This window comes from Salmo salar, chromosome ssa20 (assembly GCF_905237065.1).
Source record: "Salmo salar chromosome ssa20, Ssal_v3.1, whole genome shotgun sequence".
Lineage (NCBI taxonomy): Eukaryota > Metazoa > Chordata > Actinopteri > Salmoniformes > Salmonidae > Salmo > Salmo salar.
Window position 1 is genome coordinate 56,384,564 of NC_059461.1, and position 25,026 is coordinate 56,409,589.

At 43.2% G+C, this 25,026-nt stretch overlaps 1 protein-coding gene and 1 pseudogene across 1 annotated transcript in view; both read right to left on the minus strand.

Annotated features, from left to right (window-relative positions):
• Positions 1-1,075: 1,075 nt before the first annotated feature.
• Positions 1,076-16,945, minus strand: LOC106580894 (vitamin K-dependent protein S-like; annotated as a pseudogene).
• A 693-nt stretch (positions 16,946-17,638) lies between these two features.
• Positions 17,639-25,026, minus strand: part of rasa2 (RAS p21 protein activator 2) — a 51,571-nt gene continuing 44,183 nt past the window's right edge. Inside the window, exons 20-24 of the mRNA XM_014162395.2 lie at positions 21,921-22,003; positions 21,332-21,540; positions 19,293-19,396; positions 18,797-18,974; positions 17,639-18,643 (exon numbers count right to left, since the gene is read on the minus strand). Coding sequence (XP_014017870.1) covers positions 18,613-18,643; positions 18,797-18,974; positions 19,293-19,396; positions 21,332-21,540; positions 21,921-22,003 — 605 coding nt within the window. The 3' untranslated portion in view covers positions 17,639-18,612. The remainder of the gene's footprint in view (positions 18,644-18,796; positions 18,975-19,292; positions 19,397-21,331; positions 21,541-21,920; positions 22,004-25,026) is intronic.

The following is a 25,026-nucleotide window of genomic DNA, read 5'->3' on the forward strand; positions in this document are numbered from 1 at the left end:
CTTTGGGAGTTATCCTTGGTTATTTTTCTACCATTCGCACTATCCTTCTGTTCAATCTGGGGTTGATTTTCCTCTTGCGGCCACGCCCAGGGAGGTTGGCTACAGTTCCATGGACCTTAAACTTCTTAATAATATTTGCAACTGTTGTCACAGGAACATCAAGCTGCTTGGAGATGGTCTTGTAGCCTTTACCTTTACCATGCTTGTCTATTATTTTCTTTCTGATCTCCTCAGACAAATCTCTCCTTTGCTTTCTCTGGTCCATGTTCAGTGTGGTGCACACAATGATACCAAACAGCACATTGACTACTTTTCTCCATTTAAATAGGCTGAATGACTGATTACATGATTGGAGACATGTGTGATACTAATTAAAGAAACTAATTAGTTTGAAATATCACTATAATCCAATGATTTATTATATTTTCTAAGTAACAACAAATGTGTCCAGGCCATTTTAGAATGTATTTGTAGAATAAGCAATAATTAATCTATTTTCACAGCTTCTTTGCTTTATTCTATGACATACCAAAGGCATGCAAGTATACATCATAATATAGCTTTTAATTTCATCACTTTTCAGAAGGAATTAAGCATCATTTCAATGAGCTGTAAGGGTACCAATCAATTTGAGCACGTCTGTAAAAAATGCAATGCTACTCAAATAGCTATAAAAAGCAGCAAATGCTTTATTGCCATTCGCACAGACTTAACAAGAGTGGACATGGTAATTCAGCTGTACCGTTTAGCTTTACCTCAGAGGGGAATTCTGCTGGAAATTACAGAAACTTATGCAGCAAATAAAGTGAAAGAGGCCATGTTGTGGTTTTGTGGTAACGTACCAGTTTGCCAAAAAAGTTAGACAAAACGATCTACACAAAGAAAATGCAATCCTTCTCTTGTACTTCAAATGAACATCCCTCACGTCAGAGATGCTTCAATACAAATACAACTATTAGAAAATACAATATTACTGCACTCTGCAGTAACATGTGTTACAGTTGTTACATAAATAGCCATATGAGACAGAGTAAAACGTTGAGAGACAGACAACGGCCAAACAGTAAACAGTGGTTTAAGTGGTCTCATGTAGTCTTATAAGCAGTGCTGTGTAACAGCGGCTCCACTTCCCATCTCAGATGTCAAGGGCGACAGGGCAGCTGTGAGAGCGGACATCCCTGTGTTTGACCTCTGCCAGGTCAAGGTCGACGTTGACACCCTGGATCTTGGCCTGGAGACAGCCGTGGAAGCTGGACTCCCCCTCTGGACACAGTCAAAGGTCAAAGAGAGGCCCTGTTCAAGTAACTGAGTTGTGCATCTTTCCTTCCTTCCTTCCTAGAAGTAATCACTGATGAGACATGACTGGACAGGTACTGTAGGGCAGAACTTGCAATCATCATTTAAAGGAGGAAGGAATGCACTTTATTTATATTTATTTTAACATCTGAACGTACTGTAGTCACCCTTTTTTTATTGGTTATATGTCACCACATGACCAGGAAGCATATGGTCATTCTGGGGTGAAATGTAGAAAATCAGCTTATCTGATTTGTGAGGTGATCCAGGAAACATGAACATAGCTAGATGAAAATAACGGAGAGGAGATGTTGGTTGAAATTATGCAAAGTGGGAGGGCAGTAGTAGTGGACAATAAATGGAGAGGAGATAGAGAGAATGATTCTGGGACATGGTATGTGAGAAAGAATGAAAAAAAGAAGAATGAGGTGAAACGAATGAGAGAGCTGAAAATAAGAGGAAAGGTTGAGGGTGAGAGAGTGTGGGAAGAGTAGAATAGTAAAAAGGTGTGATGGGTCCACACTTAAAAAATATGCTGCATAAAGATGACATTTTTTATTTTATTAATTTCACTGCATCAGGGATAGCGTACACAGACGTTTCGGCTTTGCGGCCTTCTTAAGTGTGTAAGAGTAGAATGGTGAAAGAGTAAGAGGAATAGGATCAGTTGTTGTGGGAAGACGGTGTGAATAGGATTGGAAGAGAAAAGTATCTGGCCTAGAGTAGTGCACTATGTAGGGAATAGGGTGTCATTTGAGACTCATTTCTCACATGGCCCGCCCCCCAGGTACACCATGCTCCCTGGTTGGCTCAACACCCTCTTCAGGAGCTCATAGTCCGCTTCTGTCAACTTCATGGTTGCCTTGGTTACACCCATGCCAATCACCAGCTGGCCTGGCCTCACTTGCAGCTGCAGGAACTGACTCTCACCAGAGCAGAGGGCCTGGGGGTAGCTGCGCAACTAGAATAGAGTCCCCCTCAAACGCAGCATCAGTTCCTAGGTCACAGGAAACACTAACAATGGATGAATACAAACTTACCAAGGAGAGATTGTTTTTGCTTTATATCACCCCATAAGGCTGTGTTTGGATAGGGATTGGAGGTAATGCTTCGTTTGGGTTTAAAAAGGATCTCCGTTGGTCCAGAAAAATTGTTAACACATTGTCATATGGAAACAAATTTCATAAAGAGAGATAGCGAATGCCAGATCAACAATCGGTATCAACAAAACAATCTGCAAAAGGAAACAGCAACACATCTGTTTGTGCCTTAGAAAGACGCAAAAGGTAAAAGTCAGGGTTTGTTCCACACAGCACAAAGAATGTGTGTTGAAGTCCAACAGAGATCTGTTCATGTATATATGTTGGGGGATTTCCAGGAGTTAAATCATCTTAAAGTGTGGCATGCTGACAGTGACATAATTTGAACAAAGCCTCTTTCGGAAAGTTTGACCTCTTCCTGCTTGGCATTTTGCATGACATCACAACATGTGAGCATTGGGCTAATCAAGTCAGTTCCCAGACTCTATGGAGGCAGGAGTATGTGTGTGTGACTTCTTTGTGACCTGCTGCTGTGTGTATGTGTGTGTGTGTGTGTGGGTGTGTGTGTGTGGGTGTGGGAGTGCGTGCATGTGTGTTTGAGTGACCCGCGTGAGTATGTGTATCCAGGCTGTGTCACAACCGGTTGTGATTGGGAGTCCCATAGGGCGGCGCACAATTGGCCCGGCGTCATCCGGGTTAGGGTTTGGCCGGGGTAGGCCGTCATTGTAAAATAAGAATTAGTTAAATAAAGGTTACATTTATGTGTGTGTGTGTGTGTGTGTGTGTGTGTGTGTGTGTGTGTGTGTGTGTGTGTGTGTGTGTGTGTGTGTGTGTGTGCTTGTGTTGGCCATCTCTTTGCCATTTGTTAGGATTTGCCATTGTGCCATTCTTCAAGATCGTAAACATTTCCAAAGCAGTAATAGTGAAGGATTGAGAGAAGATAGAGACTATAACGTAAGAAAAACGCTGGTCCAGATCAGTTGGGCCGTGAGGCTGTATAGTTCCGGAGTGTTACCTGTGAAGGGTGGTTGAGTTCCAAGGAGAGAATGTAGTCGTTCTGAGTGTCTACGAGGATGAAGAGAGAGCCTCTGGCTGAAACCGTTCTGAGAGCTAGCTCCACAGAGAGAGTCCAGTCTGCACCATCTGGCTCATCTGAAGAGTTTCCCAGCAGCACCGCAGACACAAAGACAAACATAACATGCATATCACTCTGCACCCTAACCGGTGCACTTTCTTGTTCATACAACAATGCAGTGTTCCTTTTACAGACAATTGAATGTCGTCACGCTTTTTACATTACTGACAAAATAAGGAAAGCACCTGATCCAAATACTTAAACTTCAGCTTCAGATGTTATTGAAGTAATGGCAAGAATGAAATGCCGTGGGACAGTAGCTACAGTATGGGAGCATGTGAGACTCTCTGTGGAGATGGCAGGCAGCCTGGTGGTTAAGAGCGTTGGGCTAGTAATCGAAAGGTCACTGATTCAAATCCCTGAGCAGCCAAGGTGGAAAATCTGTCAATGTGCCCTTGATCAAGGCACTTAACCTTAATTGCTCCTGCAAGTCGCTCTGGATAAGACCATCTGCTAAATGAGGTAAATGTAAATGAGATGGGAGTTAACCAGCGGTCCATTCTTAAAGGGGTAGGTTTACACATTTTTACCCATATCTGAATTGTTTTCTTCCCGCGAGAGAAGTTCTGTGTTCCGCTTAGAATTCAAATACAAGAGTCCAGTGACTGTGGGACACATGTTTTGGTCATGCCAATCTTCAAGTGGCTTCTGGGACCCCATTTTTGAGGCATTCTCACATATGTGTAATACAACTGTTAGCCACAACCCGTTCACTGCCATTTTTAGGGTACTTCCCCGCTGCTAGCTTGCCGCCTTGTCCTCTTTCACTGGAAGTCTGCAAAGCCGCCCTCCTTTATGCAGTGGGTTAAGGAGGTGATGTCATCTCTGCCTCTGGCAAAGGTTAGGTACACTGTGCATGGGTCCCAACATAAGTTTGACTTAACTTGGTCCCCATTAATACAATACGTGGAGAGCCTGTCTTTTACTTAGAGTAACTTGCATATTTTGGTAAGCAGTCATGTCTGTTCTAGTGGCCATTTGTGCTGATAATAATTTTTATTGAACTTTTTCCATAGTTTTTGTTTCTATTACTGTTTTTCTGTTTGTTTCTGTCCTATTTCATTTACACCTTTATTTTACTAGTCAAGTTAGTTAAGAACAAATTCTTATTTTCAATGACGGCCTAGGAACAGTTGGTTAACTGCCTTGACAGATTTTTACCTTGTCAGCTCGGGGATTCGATCTTGCAACCTTCCAGTTAGGCTACCTGCCGCCCCATACTTTAATAGTATATCCTTTGTATGATGCCTTGGTTGGTGGGTGGATTGGAGGGAGGGAGGGTAGATTGGAGGGCGGAAGGGAGGATGGATTGGAGAGAGGGATGGATGGGAGGGCAGGAAGTAGGGATGGATGGATGAGAGAATGAGGGGTTGGGTTTGTACCGTTTTTTATCTCATATTTGAAAATCTATCAAATAAAATAAATAAAAGAAGATTTCAGATACAGGCTCTTCATAAAGCCCTGTGAAAAGAAAACGTAACGCCCTGTGATAGAAAACGTAAAGCCCTGTGAAAAGAAAACGTAAAGCCCTGTGAAAAGAAAACGTAAAGCCCTGTGATAGAAAACGTAAAGCCCTGTGATAGAAAAGTAAAGCCCTGTGAAAAGAAAACAAAGCCCTGTGAAAAGAAAACATAAAGCCCTGTGAAAAGAAAACGTAAAGCCCTGTGATAGAAAACGTAAAGCCCTGTGAAAAGAAAACGTAAAGCCCTGTGATAGAAAAAGATGCATGGAATGGGAGTATGAAAACTATGGACTAAAATCGTTGGAAACTTCTTTACCAAAATCTTTAATTCTAAGTCAAACATGTATTTTGGAGTGATATTGTTGACAAACAGAACTGTTTCAGTCCCCCAAAAATTACTTATATTAATAAGTACACTGGGGTTGCATCACAAATTACACCCTATTCCCTGTGTAGTGTCCTACTTTTTACCCATAACTGGAATAGGGTGCCATTTGGGATATAGGCTGGGTAGCAGAAGAAGAAGGGCACGGGATGTGAGACTCTGTGGAGATGGGAGTTAACCAGGGATCTGGCTGGTTCTCATCACGTGAGATTTGCTTCTCTAATCTGTGTGTAATGATAACCACTGTGCTCTTGTCAACTCTAATAATGATTTTCACAGCTGGACTGCACATCCTGGGACAGTTCTCTGACACCAACTTTCTCACCATGATAAGAACAACAGGATCAAAGCAGAGCTCAGAGTTCAATCACTCCTGAGACAGCATGAACTGCAGTTCATATAATTTTAACATTGTATTTTATACTCTACACAAACAGCATGTGTCTGTTCTTTGAATGAACCCACTGTCCCTCTTAATCTGAATTAGACTATTTTAAAATGGAAAAATAAAAATAAGAAAGAACAGCGCTATGTAGTGAAGGGCAATCACATGGGGCTTGTTTTTCTATACCATTTCCTGTCTGTCTGTCTGTCTGTCTGTCTGTCTGTCTGTCTGTCTGTCTGTCTGTCTGTCTGTCTGTCTGTCTGTCTGTCTGTCTGTCTGTCTGTCTGTCTGTCTGTCTGTCTGTCTGTCTGTCTGTCTGTCTGTCTGTCTGAACACTCTTCTGGATGGGTGCATGCGGAGCTGGGACTGGGTCAGCTAGGACTCCAGCATCCTGGAGCGGACCCTGCAGGATTTCAAGGTGCAGAGGTGCTGGGTACATATTGCCCCTGGGTCCTACTTTCCTGGAGTCGGCTCTATTGGCTTTAACCCTCTAGGTAGGCCACCTCAGTTCCCCGTCACATGACGAGGGACAGGATTTTATTCTGACCACGCACCCTGACAGGGAAAAAGTCTGGGACCTATATTTTAGGTCCTTGGAAACATTTCGGGGTAGTTGACCTTAACATTGTTCCCAAGCCCTCTGCAGTCACACATTTTCCTCCAAAAACCTCACTTCACGTTTTACCACTACCCCTTCACGCTCTCTCTTAATGTCCCACCACCCTCCCACCCCATCTGCAACCCTGTGTTTTATTTCTATTGCTCCTAACCATGGATTTCTGTTTGTGTGGGGTATAAAATAGTGTTCAAGTGATATGATCTACAGTTCATGTTCTCTTAGGAGTGGTTAAACACTGAGCCATATGCTATGCTTTGATCTTGTTGTTCTTATCATGGTGAGAAAGTTGGTGTGTCAGAGAACTGGCTCAGGCTGTGCGGTCCAACTCTGAAAATCATTATTAGAGTTTCAAAGAGCACAGTGGTTATCATTGCACACGGATTAGATGAGCAAACCTAATGTTATGAGAACCAGCCAGATCCCTGGTTTACTCCCTTCTCCACAGACAGTCAGTGGTGTAAAGTACTTAAGTAAATATACTTTGAAGTACTAAAGTTGTTTTTTTGGGGTATCTGTACTTTCCTATTTATATTTTCCCTGACACCCAAAAGTACATTTTGAATGCTTAGCAGGACAGGAAAATGGTCCAATTCACTCAATTTAGACTTTTGTATAGAGCCCAAAAATATGAAAAATGCTTGACTGTTGCAATAATTAAGGAGGGCATAGTAGCTGGTGTCCCACTAGCGAGCCTTCAATGTTTCACCCCATGCCCTTCTTCTTCCGCAACCCAGGCTGTGTCCCAAATGGCACGCTATTCAATTGTCAAAGACTCCAGTCACCCAAGTCAGACTGCTCTCTCTGCTACCGCAAGGCAAGCGGTACCGGAGCGCCAAGTCTAGAACCAAAAGGCTCCTTAACAGCTTCTACCCCCAAAGCCATAAGACTGCTGAACAACTAAACTAATCAAACGCTGGGCCGATTGTGCGCCACCCTGTGGGACTCCCAATCACAGCTGGATGTGATGCAGCTGGATTCGAACCAGGGACTGCAGTGACGCCTCTTGCACTGAGATGCAGTAAGATTGTATTCAGCCCATGTGACATTTAATTTGATTTATAGGTCAAATGTAGTACACTAGACAGGGAATAGGGTGTATCTTGATGCAACCCCAGTGTACTTACTAACATTGTTCCCAAGCCCTTTGCAGTCACACATTTTCCTCCAAAAACCTCACTTCACGTTTTACCACTACCCCTTCACGCTCTCTCTTAATGTCCCACCACCCTCCCACCCCATCTGCAACCCTGTGTTTTATTACTATTGCGCCTAACCACGGAATGTAAAGGTCCTAACCTTTACTGTGCAGACACAAATTCCCTTCAAAAACCTCTCACAACATGCTAGCACTACGCCTTCTACACCTTAATTATCTCTCACCCCCACCTCCAGCCTGTCTGCAACCCTGCTGTGTCCCTGTTAGGTCCTAACCCCTCTCTAGGCACATTCCTTCCCATGGGTCCTCTCACATCCTCCCATTCTGCTCCCTGTCAGTCAGGTGGGTGGTAACAAGACTCACCCCCAGGGTAACTACTTCGCCACTATGGCCTATTTATTGCCTTACCTCCTTACTTCCTTAGCACACACTGTATACAGATGTTTCTATTGTGTTATTGACTGTACGTTTGTTTATCCCACGTGTAACTCTGTGTTGTTGTTTTTGTCACACTGCTTTGCTTTATCTTGGCCAGGTCGCAGATGTAAATGAGAACTTGTTCTCAACTGGCCTATCTGGTTAAATAAAGGCGACATAAAATAAAATAATAAACTTGTCTATCTGGGACCAGGTTTCCGATGGAGATTCTCAGGACGCCGTTGCCTCTCGGCCATGTGGCTCTCAGCAGACTGCTGAACTGTGACGACTGCCTCCGAGCCTACGCATACAGCCACAGCTCCCTCCTGTTTCATCACTGTAATCTGCATCCATAATGTACAGGTAAGATTTAGATTAGTTAAGGGGTCATATGTGGGCATGGCTTTTATGCTGGCCCTTAGGTTATTACAAGACCAACACTATTATTGCATGGTCATTACATTGGATAATACATTGGTATTGGATCACTAATACATAGCCCATGTGGGTATTACATTGTATTGACACGGTTATTACATGGCCCACATTGCTATTGCATGGCTATCACAGGTAACTGACAAAATAATGGAAACATTTGACTAAATGAGGGATACAAAGTATATTGAAAGCAGTTGCTTCCACACAGGTGTGGTTCCTGAGTTAATTAAGCAATTAATGTCCCATCATGCTTAGGGTTGCGTATATAAAAATTCTGGGCAGGGCATTATTTTGGCTACCATGGCTGTGCCCCCATAGGATGACAATGCCCCCATCCACAGGGCACCAGTGGTCACCAAAGGGTTTGAGCATGAGAACAATGTCAACCATATGCCATGGCCGTCTCAGTCACCAGATCTCAACCCAATTGCAGAGGTGCATAAAGATGGCAGCCCCCATGCACTTACCAGAAATATCTCATACTGTACAGTCGTGGCCAAAAGATTTGAGAATGACACAAATATACATTTTCACAAAGTCTGCTGCCTCAGTTTGTATGATGGCAATTTGCATATACTCCAGAATGTTATGAAGAGTGATCAGATGAATTGCAATTAATTGCAAAGTCCCTCTTTGCCATGTAAATGAACTGAATCCCCAAAAAACATTTCCACTGCATTTCAGCACTGCCACAAAAGGACCAGCTGACATCATGTCAGTGATTCTCACGTTAACACAGGTGTGAGTGTTGACGAGGACAAAGCTGGAGATCACGCTGTCATGCTGATTGAGTTCCAATAACATACTGGAAGCTTCAAAAGGAGGGTGGTGCTTGGAATCATTGTTCTTCCTCTGTCAATCATGGTTACCTGCAAGGAAACACGTACCGTCATCATTGCTTTGCACAAAAAGGGCTTCACAGGCAAGGATATTGCTGCCAGTAAGATTGCACCTAAATCAACCATTTATTGGATCATTAAGAACTTCAAGGAGAGTGGTTCAATTGTTGTGAAGAAGGCTTCAGGGCACCCAAGAAAGTCCAGCAAGCGCCAGGACCGTCTCCTAAAGTTGATTCAGCTGCGGGATCGGGGCACCACCAGTACAGAGCTTGCTCAGGAATGGCAGCAGGCAGGTGTGAGTGCATCTGCACGCACAGTGAGGTGAAGACTTTTGGAGGATGGCCTGGTGCGAAGAAGGGCAGCAAAGAAGCCACTTCTCACCAGGAAAAACATCAGGGACAGACTGATATTCTGCAGAAGGTACAGGGATTGGACTGCTGAGGACTGGGATAAAGTCATTTTCTCTGATGAATCCCCTTTCCGATTGCTTGGGGCATCCGGAAAAAAGCTTGTCCGGAGAAGACAAGGTGAGCGCTACCATCAGTCCTGTGTCATGCCAACAGTAAAGCATCCTGAGACCATTCATGTGTGGGGTTGCTTCTCAGCCAAGGGAGTGGGCTCACTCACAATTTTGCCTAAGAACACAGCCATGAATAAAGAATGGTACCAACACATCCTCCAAGAGCAACTTCTCCCAACCATTCAGGAACAGTTTGGTGACGAACAATGCCTTTTCCAGCATGATGGAGCACCTTGCCATAAGGCAAAAGTGATAACTAAATGGCTCGGGGAACAAAACATCGATTTTTTGGGTCCATGGCCAGGAAACTCCCCAGACCTTAATCCCATTGAGAACTTGTGGTCAATCCTCAAGAGGCTGGTGGACAAAAAAAAAAAAAAAAAATTCTGACAAACTCCAAGGATTGATTATGCAAGAATGGGCTGCCATCAGTCAGGATGTGGCCCAGAAGTTAATTGACAGCATGCCAGGGCAGATTGCAGAGGTCTTGAAAAAGAAGGGTCAACACTGCAAATATTGACTCTATGCATCAACTTCATGTAATTGTCAATAAAAGCCTTTGACACTTATGAAATGCTTGTAATTATACTTCAGCATTCCATAGTAAAATCTGACAAAAATATCTAAAGACACTGAGGCAGCAGACTTTATGAAAATTAATATTTGTGTCATTCTCAAAACTTGGTCATAACTGTACATTATCCATTACTCTTTTTCCTTGTGTGTTCATTAGTAAACATGATCCCCATTTTAGCTTCAAGATGTCGGCAATTCGAAAAAACGAAAAAGTAGATTGTGCTGATGTATTGGCACATTGAACAATATTGTGCGCCGTAGTTCGAAATCTCATTGCATATTGGTAAAACAATGAAGTCATATTTGAATTCTGACATCTTTATGCACGTTCGCCATTGAACACTTATGGGAGATTCTGGAGTGTGCCAAAGACAGTGTTTCCACCAGGATCAACAAAACACCAAATTATGGAATTTCTCATGGAAGAATGGTGTCACATCCCTCCAATATAGTTCCAAACACTTGTAGAATCTATGCCAAGGCGCATTGAAGCTGTCGTGGTGGCCCTACGCCCTATTAAAACACTTTATGTTGGTGTTTCCTTTATTTTGTCAGTTACCTGTACATTTTCCACATGGTAATTATGTTATGGTTATAACATAGCCTACTGTCACAAAGTAATTTAGAGGGTACGGTTCAGGACCTCACCTTTTCCCACTCCCCATCACCGATCTTGGGCCCTGAGGTGACGAGGACCTTTCCGTCCCTGCGGCTCATCTGGACGCTCAGGTTCCCATGGACCACCGCCAGCAGGAAGTAGTTCTGCTGCCCGTTGATGTCCCCGAAGAATATCACCCCCTCCGGGTCCAGAGTACGCAGCTCAAACTCCGAGTCAAAGCTACAGATGGACAGACATAGACAGACATGTCAAAACACAGACGTTATCATAACAGTGTTACCTCTTATTGAGCATACACAAAACATTAAGAACACCTGCTCTTTCCAAGACATAGATTGATCAGGTGAATCCATGTGAAAGCTATGTTCCCTTATTGATGTAACTTGTTATATCCTCCTCAATCAGTGTAGATGAAAGGGAGGAGACAGGTTAAAGAAGGATTTTTAAGCCTTGAGACATGGATTGTGTTAAGGTGTTCTTAATGTTTTGGACACTCAGTGTATATAAATGAGAGACTAGGTGGGACCTGGTTCAGTCAGTGTGGTTCAGCCGGATGTGCCCCGGCTGGTTAAATGTTCTGAAAAGGGGAGTGCTCAGTGGTGTCATGATCCCTATAGTCTACCTGGTCAACTCTGTGACCTTGAAGTCCAGAATGGGGACATTCCCCACAAAGCTCTTCCTAGTGTAGAGGAGATATGAGGACCTAGACTCGACAAAAGAGTAGCATTCCGGTGATGCCTATGGGGTTGAAACAACACAAGAATATTGTTCATGTAGGCAACATTTGTGATAATAGGAAAGCTAGCTAAACAAACAAGAGTGACATTTACGTAACCAAACAATTTATAACAATTGCTGCACTAATTAAATGGAAAAAACCTGTCTGTGTGTGTGTACTCACAGTAACTGTGTTAGCAGGGTTGGGTAGGTCACTTTCTAAATGTAATCTGTTATGGTTACTAGTTACCTGTCCAAAAATCAGTAACCTCATTTCTGGATTACCCAAACTCAGTAACGTAATCTGATTACTTTGTTACTTTTGTATTACTTTCCCCTTGAGAGGCATTAGAAGACAAAAAAGATCCATCAAATGAATTTGGTGTGTCATCCTATTGGTCTCTGATTTGTGGTCAGACTCGCTCAGCTGGAACAAACAAACTTGCACCCTTTTTCAATGTTGAATTGAATGTCATTGAGAAAACAGTGTCACGTATTTTTTTCACAAACATCTTTTCTGAATTGACAAGTAATCCAAGAAGTAATAAATTTTTTCAAAAGTATCTGTAATCTGATTCAAATATTTTTGTTGGTACCTTAACTGATACCGTTTTGTAATCAGATTACATGCAATCAGTTACTTCCCAACCCTGTGTGAGTAGAACCATATAGTAAAATAATGTCATCGTTTCGTCTCTTACCTCCAGTATCCGTTCAAGCGCTGGATGAACCCACATCCCTAGGGTCAGCAGTGCTAGCACTAACCTCTTCCATGCAAACAATCTACTTCCGTCTACTTCTTTTCACTGTCCTTTGGGGTGCTTGATTCTCTTAACCAGACGTTCCTTGAGGGGTTTATGTTGTATGCTCATCTCAAGTCTGATTCTTTGGTCCTGGTCCTTTGTCTGGCCCTGTAGGCTATGTACTGGGCTGGAGCATCACCCGATAAGACAAGAGATACAGGGAAACTGAGAAGTCTTGAGAAATTGGTCTCTTTCCCAGAGTTTGGCAAACCTGGCCCTGGCAGATAAGGATGGAGATGAGCCAACAAAATAAACCATGATGGGGAGGTCAATGTCTGGGTCAAGGAGGTGTGTGTGTTTGTGTGTGTCAGATAGTGTCCAAACCACAGATGCTATTATGTCATTCTTCGGTCCAAACACAGAGGGAACACTGACCCCTTTTAAAGTCATTGTTCTTGGCAAGTGTAATTTTTTTTTAAAAGCACTTGAATCTTAATGGTCTATTTAAGGAATTGGTTTGGCATCAGAAAACGGATGGCTCGGTAGAAACATGAAGTCTTTTTCTAAATCCGTCGTAAGCCATGCTGTGGCATCATAAAGAGATTTGTTCCGACATGTTTTTGATATTACATGCTTACTTTCATTTGAAAAGCAAGACTAGTGTCAATCTGCAGGGGAAGGGTAGACTGCAGGTGGAAATTGTGAAGTCTCACACTATGCGGTCGACATCGAAGCATCAAAGCAATGTGCGATGACAGGGACAAAACAAATGAAGAAAACAGACAGCATATGTTCTGACTTAAATGTTCTGACTTAAAGTCAATCAGTTCCGACTTTGTTGTTGTTGTGTAAAGAGAACGGTCTTTGTCTTCACACAGATGAATATATTAAGACGTACTTTTTGGTCACGGAAGATATCAAAAGTGACAGTCCAATATGTGCCTTCAGGAGAATGCAGCTGGTGCTTGAAAAGGGTACCGGGGCTAAAGAGTAACTTATGCTGTTGTGCACATGGGCAGTCCTTGGTTAGGACAGGGGAGGCGGGCTATCACACTATTCCTGGTCTCTCCCTCTTTATCTATAGCAGGGCCATCCAGAGTGGGGCCTGCGGGCCAAACATGGCCCCCAACAAAATTAGATTGGGTTTGCCAGTCTTCCAGAATGATCTTATATATAGATAAACCATGTTTAAGGGGTTTCCAAGTCCAAAAGTTTGGGCACCCCTGATCTACACAGACTGATTTATGAATCTACATTACAGCATATCTACAGTACATCCAAAAGCTAGAGAAAATCTGGGGGAAGAGACTTAAATCCAACATGCCACAGACGTTCTTCAAGTCATTCTTATTGTGACGAGTCCACTGAAGTGACAGAGGCAATTACTGGGAAGGAAATAAAATGTGCTTTAATGGTTTGCGGATGATTAGTTGTTCCATGTGAAGTGCTGCCAATAGTAAACCCATTTCCCAAACTGAAAACAACTTCTACATCGCAGAGTTCAGTATACACTGTTGGCTGGTTGACTGTACAGCTCTCTAATGGTCTCATGAAAAGGATAGAAGGTTAGCATTGTGTCATGAATCTAGTTCTGCAGGTAGCTCTGCAGTGGTCACCAGCGGTCAGCCACAAAGTCATAAAATCGGATTTTAATCCTGACCTAAAACTCTGACCGATAAGCTCATTATTTTACAATATAGCCAATTTTGACTATGCAGCTGGCCCATCTAGCGGAAATCGCTCAGTTCTGCCTCCAGAACAAAACTCATCCCAATAAAACAGCAACCTGCTAAATAATATAGCCCCTTCTTGTGTTCTCCACCCAATGTCTTTATAGCTTGGTTCCATATCTGTTTGTGCCATATTACCAACTCCAATGACCATAGGAGATGGCAAGGTGTTACAAACAGATCTGGGTCCAGGCTAATGTTTCTACTCTACTCCGCCTCCCCTAGAGCTGACATTTAGTAAAGACCACACACCTGAAGTGAAAGGGTTGGCAACATGTTTATTGTAAATCATTTCAAATGAACGAATAAAAAAAAAACAGGAGATATGATTTGACTTTCTGGTTGTGGAAAATTAAAAAAATGTTTAAATAACAAAGATATGTACTCCAGTCCTGTATGCAATGGTAGGTTTACAGGGGTGAAATATGAAAATAACCGATTCTCTTTGCAATGATTGAATTTAACATTCAAAAGACTGCTGATTATGTCATGGCGATGAATTCACAGATACTGTTCACATGAAGGCCTGTCGAGGGATCGACTGTTAACCATCACTCGACTTCCCATGTTTTGTTAAATTGTTAAATGGGCCACACACACACACACACACACACACAATGTAAGACATGTTTCTAATAATCCTTGTACCCTTTGGGGGGGTGAGGGGGGTTAGTAAAGGCCTGTTTCTCACGGCTCTAAAAAAAGTTTCCGACAACGTTAAAGATACAACATGATAAAACATCTGACTGTCAAAGGTGAGGAGATGATGCGGTGATCGATTGAAAACCGTTTGAGATTGGTGAAAGAAAACCAATGAAGCAACAAGCTCACTCATGATGACATCTTTACCTACACATCAGAATAGGCTGACAAAGGACAAGAACCATGAGGCCAAGAGCTTTCAGCAACACCGCTGACAAACAAAATCAGGTGGGACCTAACCTGGGTTGTGTTCATTAGGCACCAAACGCAAGAAAACAGACAAACAGGTAGATGCTCATTTTCTTTATCCATTGCAAAAAGTGTTCCGCTGTGTGCTGTAATGAACACGACCCTGGTGTTCCAGACAACGTTAAATTCTGTAACGTTGCATAAGCTATAGATGTAGACTCCGCAGCAAGCTACCATACATTAGACTCTCTGTGACATGAAAAGCAGCCAGCTTCCTAGTACCACTGAAGACAAAGAACAAGGTGCGGTAACACACCAACACAGATTTTTTTGCCGTGTTAAAAAAAAGATACATACAAAATGTAAAAAAAAAAAAGATACAGTTAAATATACAGGACATGCATGTTGGGAATATATGACGGACCAAAGACAAAACTTCTGACAGCAAATAGTTCCACAAGCCAAACCAAAATACATCTGAAACATGGTTAACCCTGTACTAACGCTGATACACGTTACCTTCTTGTTGTTGATCCAAGTTCAAGTTTCTAGGCATCTGTTTACACACTGTTGTTCCTACGGGTTGACTGATAAAATGATAAAAGAACGGTGTGACTAATGCTGTGTTCATAACCAAGTGGGAAGGTGGTAGAATTAGGTAGTATTATTTCCTACAACCAAAAATAACTTTGGGACATTAGATCGGCGGCCACTCACCAGAAATTAGACTTCCCTGACCTGCATCCTTTATAAGCATTTCACTGGACCTGCTTTAACAGCTGCGAATCTGTGTGTGCGACAAATAAAAACTTTTTCCCCCCCACGTACGACTGGGGGGAAAAAAATCCACTTGAACGCCCCTCCAACTCGTAATTACACTGAACAAAAATATAAACGCAACATGTAAAGTATTGGTCCCATGTTTCATGAGCTGAAATAAAAGATCCCAGATATTTCCCATACGCACAAAAAGCTTGTCTCTAAAATGTTGTTTATACTTTTCTTTACATCCCTGTTAGTGAGTGTTTCTCCTTTGCCAAGATAATCCATTCACCTGACAGGTGTGGCATTTCAAGAAGCGGATTAAACAGCATGATCATTACACAGGTGCACTTTGTGCTGGGGACAATAAAAATCCACTCTAAAATGTGCAGTTTTATCACAACACAATGCCACAGAGCGTGTAATCTGCATGCTGACTACAGGAATGACCCCTAAGGCTGTTGCCAGAGAATCTTATGTTAATTTCTCTACCAAAATGTTGTTTTCGAGAATTTGGCAGTACATCCAATCAGCCTCACAACCGCAGACCACGTGTAACCACGCAAGCTCAGGACCCCCACATCCGGCTTTTTCACCTGCGGGATGTTCTGAGACAAGAAAAGCAGACAGTTGATGAAACAGTGGGTTTGCACAACCAAGACTTTCTGCACAAACTGTCAGAAATCATCTCATGGAAGCTCATCTGCGTGCTCTTCATTCTCACCAGGGTCTTGACTTGACTGTTGTTTGACATCAAATTGTGGGCCAATGCTCACCTTTGATGGCCACTGGCACGCTGGAGAAGTGTGCTTTTAATGGATTGAATCCCGGTTTTCAACTGTACCGGGAAGATGGTAGACTGCGTGTATGGTGTTGTGTGGGTGAGTGGTTTGGTGATATAAATGTGTGCCACAGGTGGCGGTGGGGTTTTGGTATGGGCAGGCATAAGCTACGGACAACGAACACAATTGCATTTTATCGATGGGAATTTTAATGCAGAGGTACTGTGACGAGATCCTGAGGCCCATTGTCGTGCCATTCATCCGCTGCCATCACCTCATGTTTCAGCATCATAATGCACGGCCCCATGGCGCAAGGATCTGTACACACTTCCTGGAAGCTGAAAATGTCCCAGTTCTTCCATGGCCTGCATACTCACCAGACATGTCACCCATTGGACACGTTTGCGATGCTCTGGATCGACGTGTACGACATCGGGTTCCAGTTCCCAACCAATATCCAGCAACCTCGCACAACCATTGAAGAGGAGTGGGACAACATTCCACAATCAGACTGAAATTCTATGTGAAGGAGATGTCGCACTGCATGAGGCAAATGGTGGTCCCACCAGATACTGACTGGTTTTCTGATCCACGCAACTACCTTCTTTTTTTTAAGGTATCTGTGATCAACACAGATGCATATCTGTATTCCCAGTCATGTGAAATCCATAGATTAGGGCCTAATGAATTAATTTCAATTGACTGATTTCCTTATATGAACTGTAACTCAGTAAAATCTTTGAAATTGTTGCATCTTGCATTTATGTTTTTGTTCAGTGTACTAGTGGGAAACTCATCTATCATCCCTGAGCTTGACACTAGTTAATGTGGGCCAGTGATGCAGTGATAAGTATCTAAGGTGCTAGATTGGCAAGTGAAGGGGATTGTCTATCTTGTTGTGATTTATGGAGATTGTTATGCAGTGACATCACTACATGGTGAAGCGGTTGTCACAGACATTTCTAGACTACCGACCACGGTACCTCTGCATTTCCAAAGAACATTAGAATGTTACTCAATCAAATCGTCTACATCGTTATAAAGAGGAACAATGCATTTACCAAAATGTACATGAACTAAATATATCCTGCACTTCTCTCCATTTTCAAAAAGTCTGTATTCAAAATACATTTATACCCTTTTATTCAAGTCAATCCTACGAAATTTTCATCTTTGGTGTAAGAAAAATAGCTATTAAAATCTACAGGCTATAAACGTTATCGTACAGGAATGGAAACGAGAACGTAAACGAGATCATTTAACTGATCAATGTGGGGGGTATACTGATACCACGTATCTAAAATGATGCCATCTGGAATATTCCAAATATGTAAAGTGCTTGGGCATAATTCCCTAACCCGAGGATGCGAGAGAGACTTTTACACATACATCCATGAAGAAAAATAAGGCAGATCGGTTTCATTCACTTAACTGTACTCTGAAACACCTGCATTTGTTCAAAGCATAAAATATAGGAGGTGGGTAGAGGAGGAGGAAGGAGAGAAAAATTCCCTTTTATAGAAAATGAGATAAACAAAATCAGCTTGCTGTTTAGTCGTAAACGGACGTCAAACAGTGAAGCCCCAAGAGATTGAGAGCTTCATCTTGATGGTTGACGATCGAAAACATTGAGTGTATAAAAGGGATTATTTTAGCAGCCTATTCACACACACACACCAACTAATGATGTTGTCTGGTCTTCACCGAACTGTAGAAAAAGGGGAGGTTTCAATGAAATTATTGAGTTTTGTGCAAATCAAGTAGAAGACGAGAGCAAGCACATACTCCTCTGATTAGGGCAGTGGTGTGTGAGAACGAGAGAGGGATGGAGACAGACGGGGAAAGAGAATTAAAAAAACAAGGGTCTCCTCTTCTGAACCAATGAGAGCTTCTGGTCAGGTGACAATTCTAACTTCCTCTATTGGACTGTCCGTCCAGTCACACGGTGGTGGACGGGGAAGGGGGGGGGCAGAGCACGACCTTGGGGGTAATGCGTTCTTGGTATTCGCGGAGGCAGGCAGCGTTCTCAGTGCCAATCCCGACGGTGCCACCCTGGGGCTCCAGTGTTGAACTCAGGCCAGACAGACCCACCTAGACTGGTTAGGAAGTCTTCCCAACTATCGGATTCTCTCTAGAAAGACACAGAAAAGCAAAGAGGATAAATATTTACGTGGCTGTCTACGCATATGTGTGTATCCATGTGTGCGTGTGTGAGTACATGTGAATAAGTGTCTGTGTATACACATATGTATGTGTGTATTTGAGAGTGCGTGCGTGTACTTACTGGCTGCCGTACTGCGCGGTGCCGCTGCGAGTGTCGTGCTCTCTCTGCAGCTCCTCCAGGATGTGTGTGATCTGCCGCACTGTGTGGAATGTCTCCTTGGGGTCCTGGATGGTGAACAGGGAGTAGTCGTCCTGCTCCTTCGGAGGTCCCTGGTACACAGCGATGCTGGCACACGCATCTGATCACAGGAGACAGATACATGAGGTCATCATCACAGGCTATCACACCAAGCTACTGTTTCCAGATTCCCACTAAAGGGCCAAACTGAGCCAAGCCAATCCGAGCTGTACTAGCCTGGTTAGTCACACACAATAGTTGCAGGAACCGAGCTGGAAAGGACAATGTGAAAATCAAATATCTGAGCCAGCAGGGTACGAACGGTTCAAGAGAAAATGCCTCATGCAATAAGCCACTATAGAAATAATCTATTGTGATAAGAATACTTTTTATATTAATTTTTGAGAGTTGGGCGATTGACTGGTAGAATCCCACTTGCCTTCCATCTTCTGCAGCTTGGAGTAGCTGGAGGTGAGGAGGGAGAAGATTCTCTCCGTCTCGCGGTCACAGTCGATGTCCAGCTGCAGGTTAGCCAGCAAGGTACTGGGAGAGAAGAAAGGGTCATGTTCATTAGGCACCAAATGGAAGAAAACAGAAAACCTGGAATTATCCAATAACGTGTGCTGGAATTGTCCAATTTCGCTACGGTGCTCCCTATTGAATAAGACTCAGGTGTTTGATACAAGTAGGCAGTGATTCTGATAAGATCAATTTCCTTGAGGAAGCAGCCTCTATCTTCTAGGAGCTTGTGTTGATCTGAGAGGGAAGGATAGCATCAGTACACAAAATATGGCAAATTCCACCTGGCGCAATCAGAGTACAAGATAGAACTATGAACCATATAAAAACGTTCTATGCTCAACTCTTTTCAAGTTCTATAAACGAATATTTGGGTGCTGTAACCCAGGAGTAATCAGACTTACTTTCCGCAGTTACAAGATGTATTTTTAGCCATCACAATGAATTGACTGAAAATAAATCAAAGTGATACTTAATTTGTGAGTGCTGACTATCTTTTCATACTATGAACCATACATCTATACAAATCTCCCCGATCTACACAAGCTCCTAGGTCAAAGGTCCCCAATTACATTCACTCCTTGAGCGGACGGTCGGGGACCGGAACATAGTTATAAATCATTTGTACAAGTGTCCCAAGAATCATTTCAAACATTGATTAAATTCAGATACATTCACATACAGTGACCTCCAAAAGTATTTGGACAGTGACAATTTTGTTATTGTTTTTGCTCTGTTCTCCAGCACTTTGGATTTATTTACAGACTGTCAGCTTTCATTTGAGGGTATTTTCATCCATATTGGGTGAACCGTTTAGAAATTACAACACTTTCTGTACATAGTCCCCCCCATTTCAGGGGACCAAAAGTACTGGGACAAATTCACTTATACATGTATTAAAGAAGCCAAAAGTTTAGTATTTGGTCCCATATTCCTAGCACACAATGGCCACATCAAGCTTGTGACTCTACAAACTTGTTGGATGCATTTGCTACTTGTTTTGGTTGTGTTTCAGATTATTTTGTGCCCAATAGAAATAAATAATTGCTGTCATTTTAGTCACTTTTATTGTAAATAAGAATGTAATATATTTCTAAACACATCTACATTAATGTGGATGCTACCATTACTACGGATACCCCTGAATGAATCGTGCATATTGAGGAGTGAGAAAGTCACACAAATATCATACCCCCAAAACATGCTAACCTCTCACCATTACAATAACAGGGTAGGTTAGCATTGTATATCATAGCAAAACATGCTAACCTCTCACCATTACAATAACAGGGTAGGTTAGCATTGTATATCATAGCAAAACATGCTAACCTCTCACCATTACAATAACAGGGGGGTATGATATTTATGCCTCTGTAACTTTCTCACTCATCATTATTCACGATTCATACAGGATTATCCATAATCATGTAGCATCCACATTAATGTATGATGTTCTTATTTACAATAAAACAAACAGCAAATGCATCCAACAAATGTGTACAGTCACAAGCTTGATGTAGTCATTGTGTGCTATGACTATGGGACCAAAGACTTAACTTTTACTACTTTAATACACATAAGTGAATTTGGCACAATACTTTTTGGTTCCCTAAAAATGGGGAGACTATGTACAAAAAGTGCTGTAATTTCTAAACTGTTCACCCACTATGGATGAAAATACCCTCAAATTAAAGCCGACAGTCTAACCTCGTATAGCCATTGTATCATTTCAAATCCAAAGCGCTGGAGTACAGAGACAAAACAACAAAATGTGTCACTGTCCCAATACTTTTGGAGCTCACTGCATGTCCCTCTATTTACGTGTGGTGATACATGGCGAACAGATTTATTAAATGAAAAATCACTGAGGTTATTTCCTGATTTTTATAAAATGTTATTGGGGAACTCTGACCTAGGGACTAGTAGAGGTTGGTTTGAGATTCAGGGGTGAGTACTCACGGTGTGCAGGGCTTGCAGCCCGGCTGGCTGTCGCTCAGGCTCCTGCAGCAGAGCCAGGCCCCCGCCACGTAGGCCGAGGGGTGGAAGGTGCCCAGGCGGTCCGGATTACAGCGGCTCACTTGGCTCAGCACCTCCACCCACTCACTGGCCTCCACGCAGTTCCCCGCCTGCACGTACAGTGGCTTCTCACTGTGGAGCACCTGGAACATCTAAAAAGGAGAGAGGGGTTGTCAATAACACACACACACAACACACACACACACACACACACAAAATATCTGACAGGCTGTCAATATGGTGCAAATGAATTGCCCTTCGCGGACAATTACGTTTTTATTTTGAGTAGCAAACACTCATAGTCCACATACGTTTCTGTTCAAATTCAATGCGTAAACTCAAAGAACTTCCCTCACAACTTACACAGAACCAAAGGAGTTTTTCCTGATATTTTGACCTGACCAGGAAAACCGCTGGGCCTTTGCATTAGCCTATAGTATAACTGTGCTTGACCGTTTACTGGTCAGGTAGGTGGCCAGGGTAAACTCCTGGCTCTAAACAGACCACATCAGACAAAGACAGTCCTGCTTACATTTTTGCGGTTAAAGGCACTTTCGTACAGTTTCTCCACAGCCCGGATATCCTTCACTGGGATAATGCAGAGTGCTTCTTTCCCTTGGAAAACAGAAAGAAAAAGAAATGTTAAATATACTCACACACACAAAATGTCTACATTGGACTCTTACCCTTATGTGCACCCCTAGCACTCATGTCTTGGTCAAGCTGCATTACTAGGAGGAACATTGAGGTCTTACACCATCTGACCCTTGACTACTAGAAGACGCACAGCATTACATTTCACACCAACTCTTCCAACAAAAATAAAAAGAGAACAGTCTTTAAACTTGATAGACAACCATTTCCATCGCTGTGTCTGACAATAGCCGGGCCAAAACACACAAACCATATACAGTTATAAAAGCAGTCTCTGTATCAGCTCCAGCCATTGGTCTCTCTTCAGTCTCCACCTATCAGCTCACACTCCTTCCCTTTATCTAGCTGATAGAGTGAAATGTCTGATCCACTGATGATACTTCATTGCACACACACACACGCACACATTCCCTCCCCCTTCCTTCTCTCTCCCTTGCATACGTGAATCCAGGTGCATTGGGTATGTGATGAATGTTGCCATCTCAATCTCTCATTTAAGCGGGAGCTCCTTTCTCTGCCTGCCACCTTCCTCCTCCGCATTTCCAGGCCGAGGCACCCCCTGGCCCCACCCCTCATACCTCCAGCGCCATCTGATTCTCTGCATATCTTCTACCTTCCAGTTCAGTCTCTCACACGCACACACACGTAGCTAAGTTAAATAAAAAATATATGTCTAGCCAACCAGATGCAGATCTTAACATTCTGATCGATGGTTCTTGTCACAATTTTACTGAAACCTCCTGCCAATACTATGAGAAAAACATGGGAGAATAATCAGACCCACTACTAGTCTGAAAGTGAACCCAGACACACTTTAGCCTAGGGGGACACACAGATAGGGTGCACCTCAAATTGCACCCTCATCCCTACATAGTGCACACTACTTTTGACCAGAGTCCTATGGAATTGGTTGCCATTTGAGACGTAGTCCTAGTGGTTAGTTCCATCTGCAGGGATCATAATGATAAATGTGCACACCAAACCATCATAATCCCTTGACACCGACCCCCGTCCTTCTCCATTCCATTAGAAATTGAAACCCATACTCAAGTTATGAGTCACATTAAACACTTACAGCAACAGGAGACTTAGTTCACAACATCCAAAAAGCCTTTCAAACCTTTTTGGCACCGACTATTACCAAGCCCTGAAAACACCACCACCAAAGCCCAAGTGCTTCCTGCTGTCATGGCGGTTCAGCTGCACCTCCTAAACCCTGTTTTTGTCACTGTCTAACGCTCTTGGTAGCCGACGTGAGCAAGACCTTTAAACAGGTCAACATTCACAAAGCCGCGGGGCCAGCTGGATTACCAGGACGTGTACTCAAAACATGCGCGGACCAACTGGCAAGTGCCTTCACTGACATTCAACCTCTCCCTGAGAGTCTGTAATATCCACATGTTTCAAGCAGACCACCATAGTCCTTGTGCCCAAGGAATCAAAGGTAACCTGCCTAAATGATTACCGCCCCGTAGCACTCACGTTGGTAGCCATGAAGTGCTTTGAAATGCTGGTCATGTCTCACGTCAACAGCATCCTCCTGGATACCCTAGACCCACTCCAATTCGCATACCGCCCCAACAGATCCACAAAACGTCTGCCATGCTGATCCTCAACACTGAGGCCCCTCAGGGGTGTGTACTTAGTCCCCTCCCTGTTCACTCACGACTGCGTGGCCAAACACGACTCCAACGCCATCATTAAGTATGCTGACGACACAACAGTGGTAGGCCTGATTACCGACAACGATGAGACAGCCTATAGGGAGGAGGACAGAGAACTGGCAGTGTGGTGCCAGGACAACAACCTCTCCCTTAATGTGAGCAAGACAAAGGAGTTGATCGTGGACTACAGGAAAAGGCGGGCAGAACAGGCCCCCATTAACAGCTTCAAGGTCCTTGGCGTCCACATCACCAACAAACTAACATGGTCCAAGCACACCAAGATAGTCGTGAAGAGGGCACGACAAAACCTATTACCCCTCAGGAGATTGAAAAGATTTGGCATGGGTCCCAAGATCCTCAAAAATGTCTACAGCTGCACCATCGAGAGCATCCTGACCAGTTGCATCACCGCCAGGTATGGCAACTGCTGGGCATCTGACCGTAAGGCGCTACAGAGGGTAGTGCGTACAGCCCAGTACATTACTGGGGCCAAGCTTCCTGCAATCCAGGACCTATATAATAGGTGGTGTCAGAGGAAAGCCCATAAAATTGTCAGAGACTCCAGTCACCCAAGTCACAGACTGCTCTCTCTGCCTCCGCACGGCAAGCGGTACCGGAGCGCAAAGTCTAGGACCAAAAGGCTCCTCAACAGCTTCTACCCCCAAGCCATAAGACTGCTGAACAATTAATCAAATGGCCACTGGACTATTTCCATTGACACCCACCCCTCCCCCTCCATTTGTTCTGTACACTGCTGCTACTCGATTGTTTATGATCTATGCATAGTCACTTCACCCCTACCTACATGAACAAATGACCTCTATCCTGTACCCTTGTATATAGCCCCGTTATTGTTATTTTCTTACTTCAATTTATTTTGTAAACTCTTAACTCTTCTTGAACTGCACTGTTGTATTTGCTGTATTCGGCGCATGTGACAAATAAAGTTTGATTCAATTTAGAGTGAACAACAGATTTTTACCTTGTCAGCTTGGGGATTCGATCCAGCAAGCTGACAAGGTAAAAATCTGTCATTCTGCCCCTGAACAAGGCAGTTAACCCACTGTTCCCCAGTAGGCCGTCATTGTAAATAAGAATTTGTTCTTAACTGACTTGTCTAGTTAAATAAAAGGTTAAAAAAAAAGTGTGACACCAACCAAGAGGTGCCATCTGTCTGCCTGCACTGCTGTAGGAGCGCCAGCACCGTAGTGGCAGAGCACAGCTTCAGAGACCACTCAAAACACAAACACACAAAAAAACACAGATACCCAATGTAATGTGCATGCATGTTCATGTTTAACATCTAAGTCATGTGATTGT